We start from the raw sequence: 21,970 nt of genomic DNA on the forward strand, positions 1-21,970 counted from the left end.
TATTATGCTTCATTTTTGAATGAACAGGAAGCTTCACTAATCACCCCTTGTGCATAAAGCAAGCCATAGATGATGTGTTTACAATGCTCCATTTTTGAATGAACAGGAAGCCTCACTAGTCACTCCCTGTGCATAAAGCAAGCCATAGATGATGGTGTTTACTATACTTCATTTTTGAATGAACAGGAAGCCTCACTAATCACCCCCTGTGCATAAAGCAAGCCATAGCTGGTGTTTACTATGCTTCATTTTTGAATGAACAGGAAGCCTCACTAATCACCCCCTGTGCATAAAGCAGGCCATAGATGGCAAAAACTATGCTTCATTTTTGAATGAACAGGAAGCCTTACTAGTCACCCCCTGTGCATAAAGCAAGCCATAAATGGTGTTTACTATGCTTCATTTTTGAATGAACAGGAAGCCTCACTAGTCACCCCCTGTGCATAAAGCAAGCCATAGATGATGTGTTTACTATGCTTCATTTTTGAATGAACAGGAAACCTCACTAATCACCCCCTGTGCATAAAGCAGGCCATGGAGGGTGTTTACTATGCTTCATTTTTGAATGAACAGGAAGCCTCTCCAATCACCCCCTGAACATAAAGCAAGCCATAGATGGTGTTTACTGTGCTTCAGTTTTGAATCATCGGGAAGCCTCACTAGTCACCCCCTGAACATAAAGCAAGCCATAGATTGTGTTTACTATGCTTCATTTTTGAATGAACAGGAAGCCTCACTAGTCACCCCCTGAACATAAAGCAAGCCATAGATGGTGTTTTCTATGCTTCATTTTTGAATGAACAGGAAGCCTCACTAATCACCCCCTGTGCATAAAGCAAGCCATAGATGGTGTTTACTATGCTTCATTTTTGAATGAACAGGAAGCCTCACTAATCACCCCCTGTGCATAAAGCAAGCCATAGATGGTGTTTACTATGCTTCATTTTTGAATGAACAGGAATCCTCACTAATCACCCCCTGTGCATAAAGCAAGCCACAGATGATGTGTTTATTATGCTTCATTTTTGAATGAACAGGAAGCTTCACTAATCACCCCTTGTGCATAAAGCAAGCCATAGATGATGTGTTTACAATGCTCCATTTTTGAATGAACAGGAAGCCTCACTAGTCACTCCCTGTGCATAAAGCAAGCCATAGATGATGGTGTTTACTATACTTCATTTTTGAATGAACAGGAAGCCTCACTAATCACCCCCTGTGCATAAAGCAAGCCATAGCTGGTGTTTACTATGCTTCATTTTTGAATGAACAGGAAGCCTCACTAATCACCCCCTGTGCATAAAGCAGGCCATAGATGGCAAAAACTATGCTTCATTTTTGAATGAACAGGAAGCCTTACTAGTCACCCCCTGTGCATAAAGCAAGCCATAAATGGTGTTTACTATGCTTCATTTTTGAATGAACAGGAAGCCTCACTAGTCACCCCCTGTGCATAAAGCAAGCCATAGATGATGTGTTTACTATGCTTCATTTTTGAATGAAAAGGAAGCCACATAGAGCTTCACATTAATTCACTGTCAAGTGCATGGAAACAAATTGTGCTGATCAATTTATAAAATAAATCTTGCATCCCCAATACTCATAATAGAAAAAAAATGTTTTTTGGAGGAAAATGGACTTTCCTGGTACCAACACAGGATATTACAACATGTAGATAATAAGAAATTGATATTTATTACAAAGTTCATAATTAAAAAATGACTTAAAAACATTATTACAGAAAATCACAAATTATTCCCTCGCAGCTAGGCTATAATTTCCAATACAATGCTCTCCAGCACCATAGATTAGTTAGTGCAGCATGGAAGTGAGTATATAGCCAGCTCTTCTCAACATGTTTCGCGGTTCATCCGCTTCTTCAGGAGTATTTTGTAGGGAGTAAATTTCCTATAGAAAAATAGGTATAACATAAGGTATATACAGTACACAAAAATGTACATAAATAAAAAATACATAGCATTTTTGTGTGAGCTTTGGGGTGCATACCCTAATGCAATAGGCTGTACACACCTATGTACAGAACTATTAATGCTCTTCCACACAATTACTCTATGACCCTATTACAATCTTCTTTAGGGCCCATTCACACCAGCAGCTATGCTGAATGCACTGCTGCTGCTGGTGCGTGCTGGGAGGACACCATGCCAGCTGGTGCATGCTGGGAGGACACTGTGCCAGCTGGTGAATGCTGGGATGACACTGTGCCAGCTGGTGAATGCTGGGAGGACACTGTGCCAGCTGGTGAATGCTGGGAGGACACTGTGCCAGCTGGTGCGTGCTGGGAGGACACCGTGCCAGCTGGTGCACTCTGGTAGGGCACCATGCCAGCTGGTGCACGCTGGGAGGACACTGTGCCAGCTGGTGCACGCTGGGAGGACACTGTGCCAGCTGGTACACGCTGGGAGGACACTGTGCCAGCTGGTGAATGCTGGGAGGACACTGTGCCAGCTGGTGAATGCTGGGAGGACACTGTGCCAGCTGGTGCGTACTGGGAGGACACCGTGCCAGCTGGTGCACTCTGGTAGGGCACCATGCCAGCTGGTGCACGCTGGGAGGACACTGTGCCAGCTGGTGAATGCTGGGAGGACACTGTGCCAGCTGGTGAATGCTGGGAGGACACTGTGCCAGCTGGTATGTGCTTGGAGGACACTGTGCCAGCTGGTGCGTGCTGGGAGGACACTGTGCCAGCTGGTGCACGCTGGGAGGACACTGTGCCAGCTGGTGCGTGCTGGGAGGACACTGTGCCAGCTGGTGCGTGCTGGGAGGACACTGTGCCAGCTGGTGCAGACGGACCGCACCATACACCCCCCCCCCCCCCCCCCGTCCACACCAGGCTGCACACAGTACACACAGCATTACATTACGAACCCACAGCATATCATGACAGTACAGTACAGTACAGGGCCCCCCCCCCCCCGGCTCACTCACCCATCTGCAGCAGGTGAACGGCGATGGCGGCGGCTTCTTCCCCGTCTTCTGCGTCTCCTCCTCCTCCATGCCCAATGGCATGGCTTCTCCTTTCGGCCAATCGGGAAACAGGTCTCAGAACCCATTTCCTGATTGGCCAGGAGGAGGATCCATCTGACAATAGCGAATTTGTATTCGCTATTGTCACACAACTGGGTGGGTTTGGGGCGCAGTGCTCTGCGTGCCGAGCCCACCCTTTTTTTTAGCCTATTATAGCCTCTGGCTCTAATCACATGGCTAAAAAAAAAAAAAAAATCCCCATTGAAGTCCATGCGTCCGGCGCCCCCGCATGTAGATTAGGGGGTCTGGACGCATGGATGGGGGGGGGCGGCGCCCCTGCGCCCCATATGCGCCAGCCACCACTGCATCTAATGGACTTCCATTTAGACGCATTTAGTGCAGTGTATACATGTGAACAATACTTTTTTCATTCAAATCAATATCTACACATTTACGTGCATTCGCATTTAGGTGAGTTTATCCACGTTCACATGTAAAATCTGAAGATCTGTACGGCCCTGGATGCAGAGGTGTCCTACTTTTTTTCTGCACAGCTGCACGCAGCACACATTTTCACAGGTAGGCACAGCTGTGTGTATGGGCTTATTGATTACTATAGTGCTGCTTTTAGATGCGCCCAAAAATATGCAGTGGGCATCTAAATGCAGCATTTTTTATTTTTAGCCTTTAGGAGTGGACTAACTATCAATGCAATCTGATTGGTTGCTTTGACCTCCTGAATGGACAGTTTTCAAAGACGGGAGACGATTCCTGACCTAGCAGAGGAGGCAGAACTCACCAGTGCAGAACGAAAATCAGAGCGATCAGGAAGGCCGAAATGATATCTGTGAGAATCCACATTAGATTGTACTGAGCCGGAGTCTGAAAGACGATAGAGAGAGATCAGGTGACTTACCGAGAAAGAGACCCACACAGCATATCAGTGACACCATCACTACTAAAGCATAGGAGAGGACAGAGACCAATATTCTGTGTGCAATGTAATGGAGCAAAGCAGATTTACAGTATATATTCTGTATATATATATATATACACAAACCCAATTCAAAAAAGTTGGGACACTGTACAAATTGTGAATAAAAACAGAATGCAATGATGTGGAAGTTTCAAATTTCAATATTTTATTCAGAATACAACTTAGAAGATGACATATCAAATGTTTAAACTGAGAAAATGTATCATTTTAACCACTTGCCGACCGCCGCACGACTTTTTACTGAGGCGGTCAGCCCCTACTGGGCAAAGCGACGTAGGACTACAAGCCTCTAGGGGGCGAGCGTGCGCCGCCGGAGGCGCGCTCCCGCCCCCATTTGTTCACTAACATCCCCACGCGTGTGACCGGTGGCTCCGATGTCCGCCGGTCACTCGCAATCTCCCGCTGGAGAGGGAGAAAGGCAGGCGGCTGATGTAAACAAAGCCGCCTGTCATTCTCCCTGGTGTAACAGCAGAGACTATACGATCCTGCTATGTAGGATTGTATGTCTCTGTGGTTACATCACAAGCCACGCCCCCCCACAGTTAGAATCATGCCCCTAGGGATACATTTAACCCACTGTTTACCAATAAAGTTAACCCCTTCCCTGCCAGTGTCATTTTTACAGTAACAGTGAATATGTATAGCACTGATTACTGTAGTAATGTCACTGGTACCCCCAAAAGTGTCAAAAATGTCAGTCAAGGGTCCGATCTGTCTGCCGCAATGTCGCAGTCCCGCAAAAAAAAAATCGCAGATCGCCGCCATTACTAGTTGAAAAAAAACAATAAAAATGACATAAATCTTTCCCGTAGGTAGTAAACGCAATAACTTTTGCGCAAACCAATCAAAATACGCTTATTGCTATTTTTTTCACCAAAAATATGTAGCAGAAAACCAATTTGTTCTACAATGTTAAAACATTTAGATTTTTACATTTTTTGGGGGAATTTCATATAAAAAAATGTGAAAAATATTGTTATTTTTTCAAAATTGTCGCTCTTTTTTTGTTTATAGTGCAAAAAGTAAAAATCACACAGGTGATCAAATACCACCAAAAGAAAACTCTGTTTGTGGGAAAAAAAGGACGTCAATTTCATTTGGGTATACAGCGTCGCACGACCGCACAATTGTCCGTTAAAGTCACGCAGTGCCGAATCGCAAAATAGGCCCTGGTCTTTGAGCAGCCAAATCCTCCGGGGCTTAAGTTGTTAAGGGAAAAATAAGTTGGTTATAAATTTTCATGGCATTAACACATCTCAAAAAAGTTGGGACAAGGCCATGTTTACCCCTTTGTGGCCTCCCCTCTTCTTTTTATAACAGTCTGCAAATGTCTGGGGACTGAGGAGACAAGTTGCTGAAGTTTAGGAATAGGAATGTTGTCCCATTCTTGTCTAATCCAGGCTTCTAGTTGCACAACTGTCTTAGGTCTTCTTTGTCGCATCTTCCTCTTTATGATGTGCCAAATGTTTTCTATGGGTGAAAGATCTGGACTGCAGGCTGGCCATTTCAGTACCCGGATCCTTCTTCTACGCAGCCATGATGTTGTAATTGATGCAGTATGTGGTTTGGCATTGTCATGTTGGAAAATGCAAGGTCTTCCCTGAAAGAGACGACGTCTGGATGGGAGCGTATGTTGTTCTAGAACTTGGATATACCTTTCAGCATTGATGGTGCCTTTCCAGATGTGTAAGCTGCCCATGCCACACGCACTCATGCCACCCCATACCATCAGAGATGCAGGCTTCTGAACTGAGCGCTGATAACAACTTGGGTTGTCCTCGTCCTCTTTAGTCCGGATGACATGGCGTCCCAGTTTTCCAAAAAGAACTTCAAATTTTGATTCGTCTGACCACAGAACAGTTTTCTACTTTGCCACAGTCCATTATAAATGAGCCTTGGCCCAGAGAAAACGCCTGCGCTTCTGGATCATGTTTAGATATGGCTTCTTTTTTGGCCTATAGAGTTTTAGCCGGCAACGGCGAATGGCACGGTGGATTGTGTTCACCGACAATGTTTTCTGGAAGTATTCCTGAGCCCATGTTGGGATTTCCATTACAGTAGCATTCCTGTATGTGATGCAGTGCCGTCTAAGGGCCCGAAGATCACCGCCATCCAGTATGGTTTTCCGGCCTTGACCCTTACACACAGAGATTGTTCCAGATTCTCTGAATCTTTGGATGATATTATGCACTGTAGATGATGATAACTTCAAACTCTTTGCAATTTTTCTCTGAGAAACTCCTTTCTGATATTGTTCCACTATATTTCGCTGCAGCATTGGGGGAATTGGTGATCCTCTGCCTATCTTGACTTCTGAGAGACACTGCCACCCTGGGAGGCTCTTTTTATACCCAATCATGTTGCCAATTGACCGAAGAAGTTGCAAATTGGTCCTACAGCTGTTCCTTATTTGTACATTTCTGGCCTCTTATTGCTACCTGTCCCAACTTTTTTGGAATGTGTAGCTCTCATGAAATCCAAAATGAGCAAATATTTGGCAGGACATTTCAAAATGTCTCACTTTCAACATTTGATATGTTATCTATATTATATTGTGAATAAAATATAAGTTTATAAGATTTTTAAATTAGTCCATTCCTTTTTTTACTCACAATTTGTACAGTGTCCCAACTTTTTGGAATTGGGTTTGTATATATATATATAAAATTAAAATAATAGAGACAAAAAGCCGGAGCAGACATAATATACTCCCATACATTTAAAACAAACCCATGTCTTGTCGAAACAGGGCAAGGCAAAAGGTTTATTTTAAATTCCAACTGATGGGGTATTTTCCACTCCCACTGGCTACATTTCGGCCCCCCTAAAGTCTGAAGGAGAATAATCTGGCCATTGATTTAGAAAATTTGGAGACCCCAGGATTAGAGATATGCTATATTATTACCAGCAGAAACATGGGCTTATCCATCCTCTTGAGCATTCCCACGGTGTTTGTTGTAACTGAATGGGCACCGGCACACCAGGCCAGGGAGTACAGCCAAGGCTCGCTGACCACGTAAAAGTTGGTGGTTATATTGGCAGCAGCATACATTCTGATATGGGGAACACAAGAAGACAGGTCAACCATCTGACATGAACAGAGAGAATTTGTGATCATTAATTAACTGAAGAATGCTGGCCATTAAACACATAATTGTTGATATCACAGTCTACTTGTAAAGAGTTAAAGCCTAACACTCCCTGCTGCCCTATTTAGCCTTTAAGAACACAGAAAGGATGCCTGTAACTCTCTCCTAGTCCATCTGTGAAGGTACTGGGTGCCAAAGTGGGCAACTGTTATGGACCAGCTCTGTCCAGGGCCATCTTAAACACAGAGCAAAAGGGGCAGCTGCCCTGGGCCCAGTCATTTTTGTGGGGCCCAACGCAGCTGTCTCTTCAGCCCATGCTGTCCAAGGTCTCTGGCGCCAGCCATGGAAGGAGCAGTTGGGGTAATCTGTCCTCTGCCTCTCACTTCCACTGGGGGCGCTGCTGCTGCACTGGCACATTCTGGGAGTCAGGGGCAAACTGTCGCCCCCCCCCCCTCCCTGAGCTCTACTGTGATACACAACAAGAGCCCCAAGCCACCCTGTGCTCATACTGACAGACCTGGTTGACATCTTCCCACTGTGGAGGAGGAGGGGAGGGGTAAAACCGGGCTGAACTAAGACAGCTCAGGTGAGGCCACATAGAGGGCCCACACTGGGTGGGCTTCTTAACCCGTACACTGCAGGGGGGAGGGAGCAAATGGTTCCAGGACTATTGTCACTGTAGTCTGCACTGATTTGCTATTCCAGGGGCTTTCCATTCTAATGTCACACTACAATAGGAGGGGCCCCTGGACTGGATATAGTAGTCTCTCTATGGAGGGGCCTCGGCTCTTGAACTGGAGGTCTCCCTATAGAGAGGCCCCTGAACTGGAGGTAGCAGTCTCTCTATAGACGGCCTCTATAGAGAGACTGCTACCTTCAGTCCAGGTGCTCCTCCATAGGGAGACTGCCACCTCTGGTCCAGGGGCCCCTCCAAAGAGGCATTGTTACCTCCAGTGCAGGGACCCCCCATAGAGAGCCTGCCACATTCAGTCCAGGGGTCCCTCGATAGAGAGATTGCCTCCTCCAGTCCAGGGGCCCCTCCATAGAGAGATTGCAAACTCCAGTCCAGGGGCCCCTCCATAGAGAGATTGCAAACTCCAGTCCAGGGGTCCATCTATAGAGAGATTGCAAACTCCAGTCCAGGGGTCCCTCCATAGAAAATGTTTGCCCAGGGTCCAATCAATATTAAAGATGGTCCTGGCTCTGTCACATGACTGGAGGAGGAGGAATGAGTCATATGCTCTCATATCCCGAAGTACAGGATACTTCTTTTCAATTTTGGACAGACAGAAAGGTGGGGAAATTAAATACAGTAAACCCTTGGATTGAGAATAACTTGGTTTAGGAGAGTTTTGCAAGACAAGCAATTTTTTTTTATAAATTTTGACTGGATAAACAAGCGATGTCTTGATATACAAATAGCGTCACGTCACAACGAAGTATAAAAGAGAAGAGAGGCGCCTCTAAGTGTAGCAATATGGTTACATTTAATGAAGGTACAACATTTAGCAACTCACATGGTTGATGATTAACCATTTGCCGACTGCCGCAAGTACGTATACTGCGGCGGTCAGCCCCTCCTGGGCAAAGTGACGTATCGGTACGTCACTCGCCCACGAGCCAATAGGGGGCGAGCGCACTCCCGCCCCCGCTCGTTCACTGCCCTCCCAGGGCGAGTGACCGGCGGCTCCGATGTCCGCCGGTCACTCACGATCTCCAGCTGGAGAGGGAGAAAGGCAGGCGGCTGATGTAAACAAAGCCGCCTGTCATTCTCCCTGATGTAACTGCAGAGATCATACTATCCTGCTATGTAGGATCGTATGTCTCTGTGGTTACATCAAAAGCCACGCCCCTTGACAGTTAGAATCACGACCCTAGAGACACACTTAACCCCTGGATCTCTAATAAAGTTAACACCTTCCCTGCCAGTGTCATTTTTACAGTAACAGTGCATATGTATAGAAGTGATTACTGTAGTAATGTCACTGGTACTCCCAAAAGTGTCAAAAATGTCAGTCAGGGGTCCGATCTGTCCGCCGCAAAGTCGCAGTCCCGCAAAAGAAACCGCAGATCGCCGCCATTACTAGTTAAAGAAAAAAAACCAATAAAAATGACATAAATCTTTCCCGTAGTTAGTAAACGCAATAACTTTTTTCGCAAACCAATCAAAATACGCTTATTGCGATTTTTTTCACCAAAAATATGTAGCAGAACACAAATTGGCCTAAAATGTTAAAAAATTTAGATTTTTATATTTTTTGGGGGTTAATTTCAAATAAAAAAATTTGAAAAATATTGTTATTGTTATTTTTTCAAAATTGTCGCTCTTTTTTTGTTTATAGCGCAAAAAGTAAAAATCGCACAGGTGATCAAATAAAACCAAAAGAAAGCTCTGTTTGTGGGAAAAAAAGGACATCAATTTCATTTGGGCACAGCGTTGCATGACCGCGCAATTGTCCGTTAAATTCAAGCAGTGCCGAATCGCAAAATAGGGCCTGGTCTTTGAGCAGCCAAATCCTCCAGGGCTTAATTGGTTAAAACAGGCACATCTAAGAATGCAGGCATCCGGGGTAAAGCTTTCCACATAGATCGTCCTCCGCACTGCCATCAACGTCATTCCTTCCATACTGCGCTCCATGAGCGCTTCAAGCCTCGCTTTCAGATCGCTCTACTGCAGGGTAGTCTTCCCGGTCATTATTGCAGACTGGCGGTGGTGAGAGCTGGCATTGAGGAGGATGGTCTATCTATGTGGACAGCTTTACCCCAGAGGCCTGCATACTTAGATGTGCCTCTTTTAATCACCAACCATGTAAGTTGCCAAATGTTGAATCTCCATTAAATGTAACCATATTGCTACACTTCTCTTTTATACTTCGTTGTGATGTGACGCTACTTGTATATCAAGTGTGATCGACCGATATCGGGTTTTCGTTGCCGATACCAATAACGATATTTTGGCCAATGCATATCGGTATCGGCCGATATTTTCGTACATTTAAATTTTTTTTTAGCACCTGACAGGTACTGTGGTGGAGGGATCTGGGGGTCTAAAAGACTCCAAACCCCTCCTCTGCACTTAAAAGCATTCAAAACGCCAAGTTTGGCTGTTTTGAATGCTGTCATTTTTTTTAATCTGGCGCCAATACCCGGACGTGATGTCATGATATCACTTCCGGGTTTTACATGGAGACCCGATCAGAGCCGAATGCAGCTTTGATCGGGTCTTCGGCGGCCGTGCAGGCTTGTTGCCCGGGTCTTCTGTCCCACCGGGACTCGAGCCGCAGAAGGAGGCGGGAGGGGAAGACGTCCCCTCCCGCTCATTGTAATTACAGCTGAGGGGCTTCTCAGCCACTTCGGTTGTCATTACAAGACAGCCGACCGTCGGCTATGGACGCCAGCACCGGGGTGATGCCTCTAGCTGCAGGTATCACTCCGGTACAAGCACTTTCCCGAAATATCGGCAATATCGGTCACCTCCGGGGCCGATTCTGATATTGCCGATAATCGGTCGATTCCTAATATCAAGACATCGCTTGTTTATCCAGTCAAAGTTTATACTCTGTAGCTCCTGCTGGATTTTGCCTCTAATCCCCTTGTGGAGGCGCCCTTTGTGGATGGACATTTTATGGTTACACAACCCATTACATTGCTATAATCTTTTTATATGAACTATAAACTGAAGGACTTATAAATAAATGGCTGTGGAACAAATTATCTGAGTTTCTTATGGAGGAATTCGCTTTGATATACGAGTGCTTTGGATTACAAGCATGTTTCCGGGACAAATTGTGTCGCAATCCAAGGTTTTACTGTATGTGAAGCTAGGAAGGGAGTCATTTAAGGGAATCTGTTGATTTATTTCTGCATGGTCAAGACTCAAAAAAAAAAAAAAAATTTTTTCTACAAATAGTTTTTTTCTTAGGTTATGAATTATTGAGTTTGAATAATTTTCATTGTTTTTACTCATCCAGTAGGTGGAGCTGTAAGCTTCTTTTCACCTGTTTTCCAAATCTCTCATCTGCTGTGTGCAGACCTCAGTAGCACAAAATGAATTTGTTATAACAGTGACCCCTCCCTCCTGATTTCATACAGGCCCCTCCCATGTTCTCTTTAAAAAAAAAAAACTCATAGACAATCTAGTGTACTACATTACCCTTTTTCTGCCACCATCATACCAGCAGCTCGTAACCAGCTCATGCCTCCTCATTTTTTTATTTTTTTTTAAATATTTTACCAACCCAGCGGCAGCTGGCAGGTGGTAACATAAAAATCAGGGATGATCTGTCCCTTTGCTGCATGGGCTGGAGGCAGAGGAGGCATCAGAACAATAATGGACCACTGAGGTCTGCAAAAATAGAACGTATCATTCATTGTGCATTCATGCAGCGCCATTGATTGATTTTGACATTATTGGTGTGAAGTGTTAGCACTGAATGTATGCCGCCATAGGTATTTATTTAATTGAACTCAGATAATTTTGGATTATTGGGTTATTGGATTATTTTTGATTATATTTTCTTTTTATCTTTATTTTTTATATATCATCGTGCATAATACTATCACATAGAGAGTTTTTTTAGTCCCCTTACAACAGTATGTAAAGTTAGATTAAAAAAAAAAAAAAAATCATTAAAAATAAATAAATAATATTAAAATGTAATAATAATAATAGTATAAATAAAATAACAAAATAAACAATAAAAGACCCACAAACACACAGCTGGAATGCACAAACACACATAAACAGGGGACGCAGACAGCAATAAAAACCTGGCAGGGGTTCTAATCCCTCTCTGCTCCATCCAAAACTGAAAAAAAAAAAAAAGTTTGCCTATAGGCATAGTTTAACGCCTTTGCTGCCAGGTCGGTACGTCGTACAGTTATGACATCGGGGGGGTTTTACACACACTGTTTGTAAATCTGACAAACAGGCTCCTGCCGTTGAGCAGAGGGATGGGGGCAGAGTGGTCACACATCAGCTACTCCCCTCCTTGATGCTGACCCCAAAGCGACTTGTTTGACATCACTTCCGCCCCTTGGTGTCCCTGGCCAGCATACCCGGGAAACAATGTAATAGAATGATGTGCATTGAATTACATTCGGTGGAGCACAGGGGAGACATGCAGGGGCTTTTACATCCTGGATGTCTCATTAAAGAGAACCCGTTACCATAAAATCATCTTTTTCCCCCCTATGGAATAAAAAAGTAAAAACATTTCTAAAGTGGTAAAAAATCAAAGTTACATCCAAGCACCAAAAATTCCCTCCAAAATTTTTTGAGATCCCCCCCACCTCCATGTTCAAACATAAACACAAGAGTCAGGGACACCTATTCTTGAAAACGCCAATTGCGATACACGTTATATAAAGCTACGCACACCAGAATGAGAGCAATATTTGTACCACCAGATCTCCTGCAATAACACTAAACTGATGAGTTATTGGGGACTTTTAAAGTGTCACCTATGGAAAATTTAGCGTACTGAAGTTTGTTGTCATTTAACGGGTGCACGCAAGGTTTGGCCCGTTGGTCAGTTTACTCGGTGCAACCTCATCTTTAAAATTTTACCAAAAAATTGGGTAATTTATTGTGTTTGTATGCCCTATAATTAACTGTATTTTTTTTTTGACTGAAATGTTGCTTTTACCTAGATCTTTACGGTAATATCACGTGACTAAAAGAAAATTGGAACTACCGCTATTTTATTTTCTAGGGTGTCTGTTTTTTGAAAATGTATAATGTTTTTGGAGAGCTTATGTAATCCTCAGCCCTAAAATATTTTTTTTTGCAAAAACAGACCTGGCAGAGAAAGGGTTAACTGCTTGCCGACCGCCCGCCACGCATATACTGCTCAGCTGGCTCAGCTGCGCGAATCGCCACATGGGAGTGATCCTGGGGGCCATTCGCCAGCGGGGAAGCTGATTCACGGGGCTGGCGGCTGCAATTGTCCCCGGGCACCCGCGATCGCTCCTCGTGGAGAGAGAACGGCGGTCTACTGTTGTAAGCACAGCAGACCGTTGTTCTCTCTGGAATCAATACAGAGCGCCTGTAAACCTCCTATTTAGGATCACAGGTCTCTGTATTGATTTCACAAGCCCCTCTCCCTCACAGTTAGAAAATACCCCCTAGGCATACATTTAACCCTTTGACCGCCCCTGGGTTAACCCCCCTTCCCTGCCAGTGTCATTATTACAGTAAGGGCTCTTTCATACGGTCCGCCTCCGTAGGCGGATCCGTGCTGCTCAGCGGGGATCGATCCGCGATCCCCGCTGAGCCGGCGGATGACAGCTCCGTCTCCGCTTGCAGTGCGGAGAGGGAGGTGTCACAGCCCCTGCTGCTCTCTATGGGGAATCGAATGAGAGCGGACCGCCTGTCCGCTCTCATCCGATCCCATCTGATCCGATCCCCAGGACGGATGGAAAATAGGGTTTCAATCCGCTGACCGTTCTCCCTGGGATGAACATAGAGCCCATGTGACCCTTCTATATAGGATCGCAGGTCTCTATGGTCATTTCAGAAGCCACGCCCCCCACAGTTAGAATCACTCCCCTAGGCTCACATTTAACCCCTTGATCACCCATAATGTTAACCCCTTCCCTGCCAGTGTCATTATTACAGTAACAGTGCATATTTATAGCACTGATTACTGTAGTAATGTCACTGATACCCCCAAAAGTGTCAGAAATGTCAGCTAGGGGTCCGATCTGTCCGCCGCAATATCACAGATTGCCGCCATTAATAGCGAAAAAAAAATGACATAAATCTTTCCCGTAGTTAGTAGACGCGATAACTTTTACGCAAACCAATCAAAATACGCTTATTGGGATTTTTTTTACCAAAAATATGTAGCAGAAAACAAATTGGCCTAAAATGTTAAAAACTTTAGATTTTTTTTAAATTTTTTTTGGGAAGGTTATATAGCAGAATGTGAAAAATATTTTTTTTTTTTTTCAAAATTGTCATTCTTTTTTTGTTTATAGCGCAAAAAATAAAAATCGCAGAGGTGATCAAATACCACCAAAAGAAATCTCTATTTGTGGAAAAAAAGGACATCAATTTTATTTGAGTCAGCGTCGCACGACCGCGCAATTGTCCGTTAAGGTAAAGCAGTGCCGAATCGCAAAATAGGGCCTGGTCATTAAGGGGGCAAATCCTTCCAGTCTTAAAGTGGTTAATTGAGACAAGTGCACACTAGGGACATGCTTTGTTCATAATTCATGTCTGAGGTTTACAACCACTTTAATCACTTCCCGATCAAGCTGTAGCCGAAAGACGGCTACAGCGCTACTCTACCACTTCTGAGAGGATGTCCATGGACACCCTCCCATGTGCGTGCCTCCTGGGGGTGTCCTCTGTAACCGATGTGTCCTTGGGACACAGCTGATCACAGAACTTAAAGTGGTTAAGGGGGTAAATCTTCCGGTCCAGAAGTGGTTAACCACTAGCCGACCGCTCACGTTGCTGCTACTGCAGCAGAGCGACTTGGCTGGGTCCAGCGACGTACACCTATATTGCTGGATTCCTCCATCTCTCGGCGCGCCCCGCCGGAGGCTCGCTCCCGCTGTATTCAGACACAGCGGGAGTCGGGCCAGGGGAGGAGAGGCGGTAATCACCGCCGCTCTTCCCCGATCGTCGGGGAAAGACTGAGAGAATCCGCCAAAGCGGGCGGATCTCCTATGTGACAGGCAGGGACAGATTACAGGATTCAGCATAGCTGAACCTGCGATCTGTGTCTGTGTCACACAATCCCCTCCCCCCACACACGTCAGTAAGCATGAGGCACACATTTAACCCCTTGATCACCAACAGTGTTAACCCCTTCCCTGCCAGTGTCATTATTACAGTAACAGTGCATATTTATATGTCACTGGTCCCCCAAAAGTGTCAAAAATGTCAGTTAGGGGTCCGATCTGTCCGCCGCAATGTCGCAGTCCCGCAAAAAAAAATCGCAGATCGCCGCCATTACTAGTAAAAAAAAAATCAATAAAAACGACAAATTTCCCGTAGTTAGTAAACGTGATAACTTTTGCGCAAACCAATAAAAATACACTTATTGTGATTTTTTTACCAAAAATATGTAGCAGAAAACAAATTGGCCTAAAATGTTAAAAAATTTTGATTTTTACATTTTTTTAGGGGAATGTTATATAGCAGAATGTGAAAAATATATGTTTTTTTTTTTCAAAATTGTCGCTCTTTTTTTCAAAAATTAAAAATCGCACAGGTGATCAAATACCCCCAAAAGAAAGCTCTATTTGTGGGGGAAAAAAGGACATAAATTTTATTTGGGTACAGAGTCGCACAACCGTGCAATTGTCCCTTAAAGTAACGCAGTGCCGAATCACAAAATATGGCCTGGTTAGGAATGGGGAAAAATCTTCCGGTCTTAAAGAGGTTAAAAATACGCTCATTGAGAATGCTAAATACATTTTGGCCTAAATATATGACAAAAAATTGAATATATTGAATATTTTTTAACTATCAAAGTAGATAATGTCAATTTTTTCGCAAAATTTTCGCTCATTTGTTTATTATTATCACAAAAAATGAAAAGCGCAGAGGTGATCAAATACCACCAAAAGAAAGCTCTGTTTATGGGGAAAAAAGGACGTAAATTTAGTTTGGGTACAGCGTTGCATGACCGCGCAATTGTCAGTTAAATTCGCGCAGTGCCAAGTTGAAAAAAGTGGCCTGGACATTAAGCAGGAAAATCCTCCGGTCCAGAAGTGGTTAAAGGTCAGAATTGCTGTAGCAGATGTGTGTTTCCTTTAAAAACATGGTGATATCTGCTGTCTGTGTGTTACCCCACCCCAGTGACAATCACTCTCAGTCTGCTGGACCTTAGATTGTTCTCCCGCAAGCTGGAAAATATCTGCATGCGGTCAGTCCGAGAGCGCAATCGTCACACTCTGGTGACAGCGGTGGGATTGGAATAACGGGGTGTTAGTGGAGCATCCTGTGCCTACATGCTATGTACTAAAAGGTGTTCTTCGTTGGGATCTCAGAAAGTAGAGAGGTAAGCGTTAGGTTCCCACCTGTCAGTAAATACATGGTAGACCTAGAACAGTATGCAGGTCGGGTTTCTCACACTTGTTCCAGGTCACTGATTCACTAAGAAGATTAGCGGCGGTGAAGATGAAAGCCGCTGATCGTGTTATTTTTTTATTTTTTCGACAGATTTTCTTTAATCCAGCAGCACGAATCATTCCCGGCACCTAGGTAACAAAAGCAGCGCTAACTTCCAGCAGCGTGTAATAATCAGTTACTTCCAGATTTAGGGATTTGCTGCCACCAGATAATGAATCATTTATTGCAGCAGATCCTGAGAGCGGTGACAGCGCCGGAGACTAGGACACATAATAGGACATCTTCAGAGCCAGGTGCATGTGGGCGATCAGTCAGCTACAAGGTCCACTGAGATGTGTGTGGGCCGTGACCCTGACTTCTATTGTAGATGGCTGGAAGAGGATCTCAGTGTGACAACCATTCCTGCCTATAAATAATTCCTCCGTGCTTTAAAGTTATCCCTGGATATAAAAAAAAAAAAAGGCAGATGTTCCCCCATGTTAAAGTAGCAGAGAGATGTTATCATTTTAAAGCAGTATTAAACCCAAAAGCCAAAATGTATTATATTGCAGCCTACCAATTCTTAGATGTGACGGCTGCATTGGTTTTCTTTTTTAGACTTTATTATTATATAGGATATATATAGCGCCAACAGTTTGCGCAGCGCTTTACAATATAAAGGGAGACCTATACACCAACAATACAATCCAAAACAAGAGAGGGTTAGAAGAAGGGCCCTGCTCCTGCCAGCTTACAATCTAAGATAGGGTGACCTGACCAGAAGTCCCCGGATTGAGGACACTGTCCCTGGTCCAAGTCTGTCCCCGGTTTTGTCCACGGATTAAAGACCTGATTAATATAGACAGGGCATCCCATGCTGGGCGGTGGGGGAGCGGGGGTCAGAGCTGATGCAGCTGCATAGAGAGAGGGGTGCACAGGTGAGCTGGATGTGGGGCCTCTGTGCATAGCAAACCTCTGAACCCTGTACTCTATGCCTAACACCCTCCTGTATATTATGTAGTCCTGTGCCCAGCACTCTGTGTATTATGAAGTCCTGTGCCCAGTGCTCTGTGTATTATGCAGTCCTGTGCCCAGCGCTCTGTGTATTATGTAGTCCTGTGCCCAGCACTCTGAGTATTATGCAGTCCTGTGCCCAGCGCTCTGTGTATTATGTAGTCCTGTGCCCAGCACTCTGTGTATTATGCAGTCCTGTGCCCAGTGCTCTGTGTATTATGTAGTCTTGTGCCCAGCGCTCTGTGTATTATGTAGTCATGTGCCCAGCAATCTGTGTATTATGCAGTCCTGTGGCCAGCACTCTGTGTATTATGCAGTCCTGGGCCCAGCGCTCAGTGTATTATGCAGTCCTGTGCCCAGCACTTTGTGTATTATGTAGTCCTGTGCCCAGCACTCTGTGTATTATACAGTCCTGTGCCCAGTGCTCTGTGTATTATGTAGTCCTGTGCCCAGTGCTCTGTGTATTATGCAGTCCTGTGCCCAGCGCTCTGTGTATTATGCAGTCCTGGGCCCAGCGCTCTGTGTATTATGCAGTCCTGTGCCCAGTGCTCTGTGTATTATGTAGTCCTGTGCCCAGCACTCTGTGTATTATGAAGTCCTGTGCCCAGCGCTCTGTGTATTATGCAGTCCTGTGCCCAGCGCTCTGTGTATTATGTAGTCCTGTGCCCAGCACTCTGTGTATTATGCAGTCCTGTGCCCAGCGCTCTGTGTATTATGTAGTCCTGTGCCCAGCACTCTGTGTATTATGCAGTCCTGTGCCCAGCGCTCTGTGTATTATGTAGTCCTGAGCCCAGCGCTCTGTGTATTATGAAGTCCTGTGCCCAGCGCTCTGTGTATTATGCAGTCCTGTGCCCAGCGCTCTGTGTATTATGCAGTCCTGTGCCCAGCGCTCTGTGTATTATGTAGTCCTGTGCCCAGCACTCTGTGTATTATGCAGTCCTGTGCCCAGCGCTCTGTGTTATATGTAGTCCTGTGCCCAGCACTCTGTGTATTATGCAGTCCTGTGCCCAGCGCTCTGTGTATTATGTAGTCCTGTGCCCAGCGCTCTGTGTATTATGAAGTCCTGTGCCCAGCGCTCTGTGTATTATGTAGTCCTGTGCCCAGCACTCTGTGTATTATGCAGTCCTGTGCCCAGTGCTCTGTGTATTATGTAGTCCTGTGCCCAGCGCTCTGTGTATTATGTAGTCCTGTGCCCAGCGCTCTGTGTATTATGTAGTCATGTGCCCAGCAATCTGTGTATTATGCAGTCCTGTGGCCAGCACTCTGTGTATTATGCAGTCCTGGGCCCAGCGCTCTGTGTATTATGCAGTCCTGTGCCCAGCACTTTGTGTATTATGTAGTCCTGTGCCCAGCACTCTGTGTATTATGCAGTCCTGTGCCCAGTGCTCTGTGTATTATGTAGTCCTGTGCCCAGTGCTCTGTGTATTATGCAGTCCTGTGCCCAGCGCTCTGTGTATTATGCAGTCCTGGGCCCAGAGCTCTGTGTATTATGCAGTCCTGTGCCCAGCACTTTGTGTATTATGTAGTCCGGTGCCCAGCACTCTGTGTATTATGCAGTCCTGTGCTCAGTGCTCTGTGTATTATGCAGCCCTGTGGCCAGCACTCTGTGTATTATTTAGTCCTGTGCCCAGTGCTCTGTGTATTATGCAGTCCTGTGCCCAGCGCTTTGCGTATTTTGGAGTCCTGTGCCCAGCGCTCTGTGTATTATGTAGTCCTGTGCCTAGCGCTCTGTGTATTATGCAGTCCTGTGCCTAGCGCTCTGTGTATTATGCAGTCCTGTGCCTAGTGCTCTGTGTATTATGTAGTCCTGTGCCCAGTGCTCTGTGTATTATGCAGTCCTCTGCCCAGCGCTCTGTGTATTATGCAGTCCTCTGCTCAGCGCTCTGTGTATTATGCAGTCCTGTGCCCAGCGCTATGTGTATTATGTAGTCCTGTGCCCAGAACTCTGTGTATTATGCAGTCCTGTGCCATTTTCCAAGAAAAATGAATAAATAAATGTGTCCCCGGATTTTATTCTAAAAATCTGGTCACCTTAATCTAAGAGGGAGGGCTGGTGAAAAAAAAAAGGTAGTAACTGTGAGGAATGAACTCATGAAGGAAGTATAAGATTTGGCTGCTAGCTGAAGGCAGAATAGGCCTCCCTGAATGGATGAGTTGTCAGGGATCGCCTAAAAGTGGACAGAGTAGGCGATAACCAGAGTTAAGATAAGTTAAGATAACTTATTTGGTGTTAACGAAAGTGAAGGGAAATTTCCCCAATGGCACACAGAATGCAAAAATAACCTGGCATCTGATTGGTTTAAATGAGTTACTGCATTCTTTACCATTGCTGCCCTCTAAACTAAACCAATTGGTCTTAAATATCCATAAATATAATACACATTATAAAATATATATCATAAATAATAAAATAAAAAAAATTATCAATATGGTATATTAATAATAATAGCATAAATAATAAAGCAATATAAATATAATAATATAATTAAATGTAATATAATACCATATAGTATCATAAACAATGTTATATTAAATAATAAAAATGGAATAAATATAATGAATGATATATTATATTAATGTATTAATAAAACAATATAAATATAATAAATATAATAAAATGTACATGGTATAAAATACCATATAATATCTTAAACAATGTTATATTAAATAATATAAATTAAATATAATAAATTATATATTATATTAATATAATAAATGATAAAGCGATAGATTACATTTTATGACATTTATTGTCTTAATATAATATATCATTTATCTATATTTATTCCATTTATATTATTTAATATAACTTTTTATATTATATTACACAGTCTTATATTACATTTTTTGATATTTATTACATTTATAATGCCATATGATATCATAAACAACGTTATATTACATCATATAAATGAAATAAATATAATAAATGATATATTATAATAATATAATAAATAATAAAGCAATATAAATATAATAAATATCATAAAATGTAATATAAGATAATATATTATAAAACAATATTATATTAAACCATATAAATGAAATAAATATAATAAATATCATAAAATGTAATATAAGATAATATATTATAAAACAATATTATATTAAACCATATAAATGAAATAAATATAATAAGTTATATATTATATTAATATAATAAAGCAATAAAAATATAATCAATATCATAAAATGTAATATAATATAATATTATAGCATATCATAAACAATATTATAGTAAATAATATAAATGAAATAAATATAACAAATGATAAGATAATTGTAAGAATATAATTAATAATAAAGCAATAAAAAATATAATAAATATAAAAAATGTAATATAAGGTAATATCATATTATATCATACACAATATTATAATAAATAATGAAAATAAAATAAATATAATAAAATATATAATATAATAAATACCAATGCGACATAAATGAAATAAATATAATACAATGTATTTAATATAATATCATATACAATAAAATAAAAAATATAAATAAAATAAATATCCCATAAATTAATTCGTACTGACTTCGGACAAGTGGAATGGCCTTTGATGAAGTACCTGATATCATCCTGGGACATTTCGCTGTAAGGCAGGTTGAGTTTAACTATGCGATTGCTGACCAGTTCTTCCACGGATGACTTAAAACCTTGCGTCTGCTGAAACCCCGGAGCGACCGACTGTACAAAGGACCGCATGTCGCTCGCCAGCCATATGACCTGTAAGAGACAAGCAAGGAATGGGATAGCTGTGTCCAGGCTCAGGTGATTTTTGGTTCCTGTTAACTATACAAAAGGATGATGACACATTTTGTGACTGTTCAGCTCAGAAGTCCTTAATCATTTATCCCTCAATAAAAGCTAAAGTTTCTTCTGCCTTATGTTTTACTCCCCTGCTTCCTTGCTTCTATGCTCATTGACACCTTAGTGAAATCTAAATCCAGTGAATGAAAGACGTGGGCCAGTAAAGCTGGGAAGGAAAGAGCTAGTCCATGGGTGTCCAACCTTTTGGCTTCTCTGGGCCACATTGAGTGTAGAGAAATATTCTCGGGCCGCATATAAAATATATACTATAGTTAAGGTATATAAGTAATAAAACGCTGCCGTGCCCTTCCTGCGCCCTGTCCCCCAGCACTAATTTAACACGACTAGAGGATGATGAAATGAAATGGAATCAGTATACAGAGGTTTACTTCTTCTGAGAGATATTAAAGGAACACTCTAACCACCATGACCACTATAGTGATTTGAAATGGTGATGGTGGGAGGAGTCAGAAACACTGCACATGCTGGGATATTTACAGTTATGTGCAGCCTCACCAGTGCGTGCCCATCCAATGTAGCCTGATCAGTGCCCATCCAATGCAGCCTCACCAAGGCAAGCCCAACCAATGCAGCCTCACCAGTGCGTGCCCATTCAATGCAGTCTGCAATTAAGAGAGAGGAGAGCCGCTGGATTACACAGAGCGGAGAACTCCAGCTTATCCGGCGACCGTTGTCATACAAAGCCCCGCCTCTTGGACCGGCTCCTATAATAGATGTCACCAATGTGCTGTCTATCCTTGGAGCCGGTCCAGGAGGTGGGGCTTCGTATGACAGCGGCCGCCAGGTAAGCGGGAGATCCCCGCTCTGTTTGTAATCCGGCTGCGCTTGCCCCCCCCCCTCCTCCCCTCCCTTCCAAGGCAGCCTCTGCCTACAGTTAGTTGGAAGCTGCTGTGGCCGTGCCCCCGACTCGACTTCCTTCCTCCCCAGCAAAAAATTGTCAGGGGGCAGTGGGCCCCCGGGCTGCAGGTTGGACATGC

The 21,970-nt window shown here is 43.5% G+C and overlaps 1 protein-coding gene across 1 annotated transcript in view; it reads right to left on the bottom strand.

The window, feature by feature from the left end:
* GDPD4 (glycerophosphodiester phosphodiesterase domain containing 4) overlaps positions 1 to 21,970 on the bottom strand; it is a 128,945-nt gene that overhangs the window by 10,857 nt on the left and 96,118 nt on the right. Inside the window, exons 11-13 of the mRNA XM_082244462.1 lie at positions 20,731 to 20,888; positions 6,891 to 7,038; positions 3,788 to 3,870 (exon numbers count right to left, since the gene is read on the bottom strand). Of these exons, the coding sequence (XP_082100588.1) occupies positions 3,788 to 3,870; positions 6,891 to 7,038; positions 20,731 to 20,888 (389 nt within the window). The remainder of the gene's footprint in view (positions 1 to 3,787; positions 3,871 to 6,890; positions 7,039 to 20,730; positions 20,889 to 21,970) is intronic.

The sequence above is a fragment of the Pelophylax lessonae genome (assembly GCF_965119305.1).
Source record: "Pelophylax lessonae genome assembly, chromosome: 2".
NCBI classification, from domain to species: Eukaryota; Metazoa; Chordata; class Amphibia; order Anura; family Ranidae; genus Pelophylax; species Pelophylax lessonae.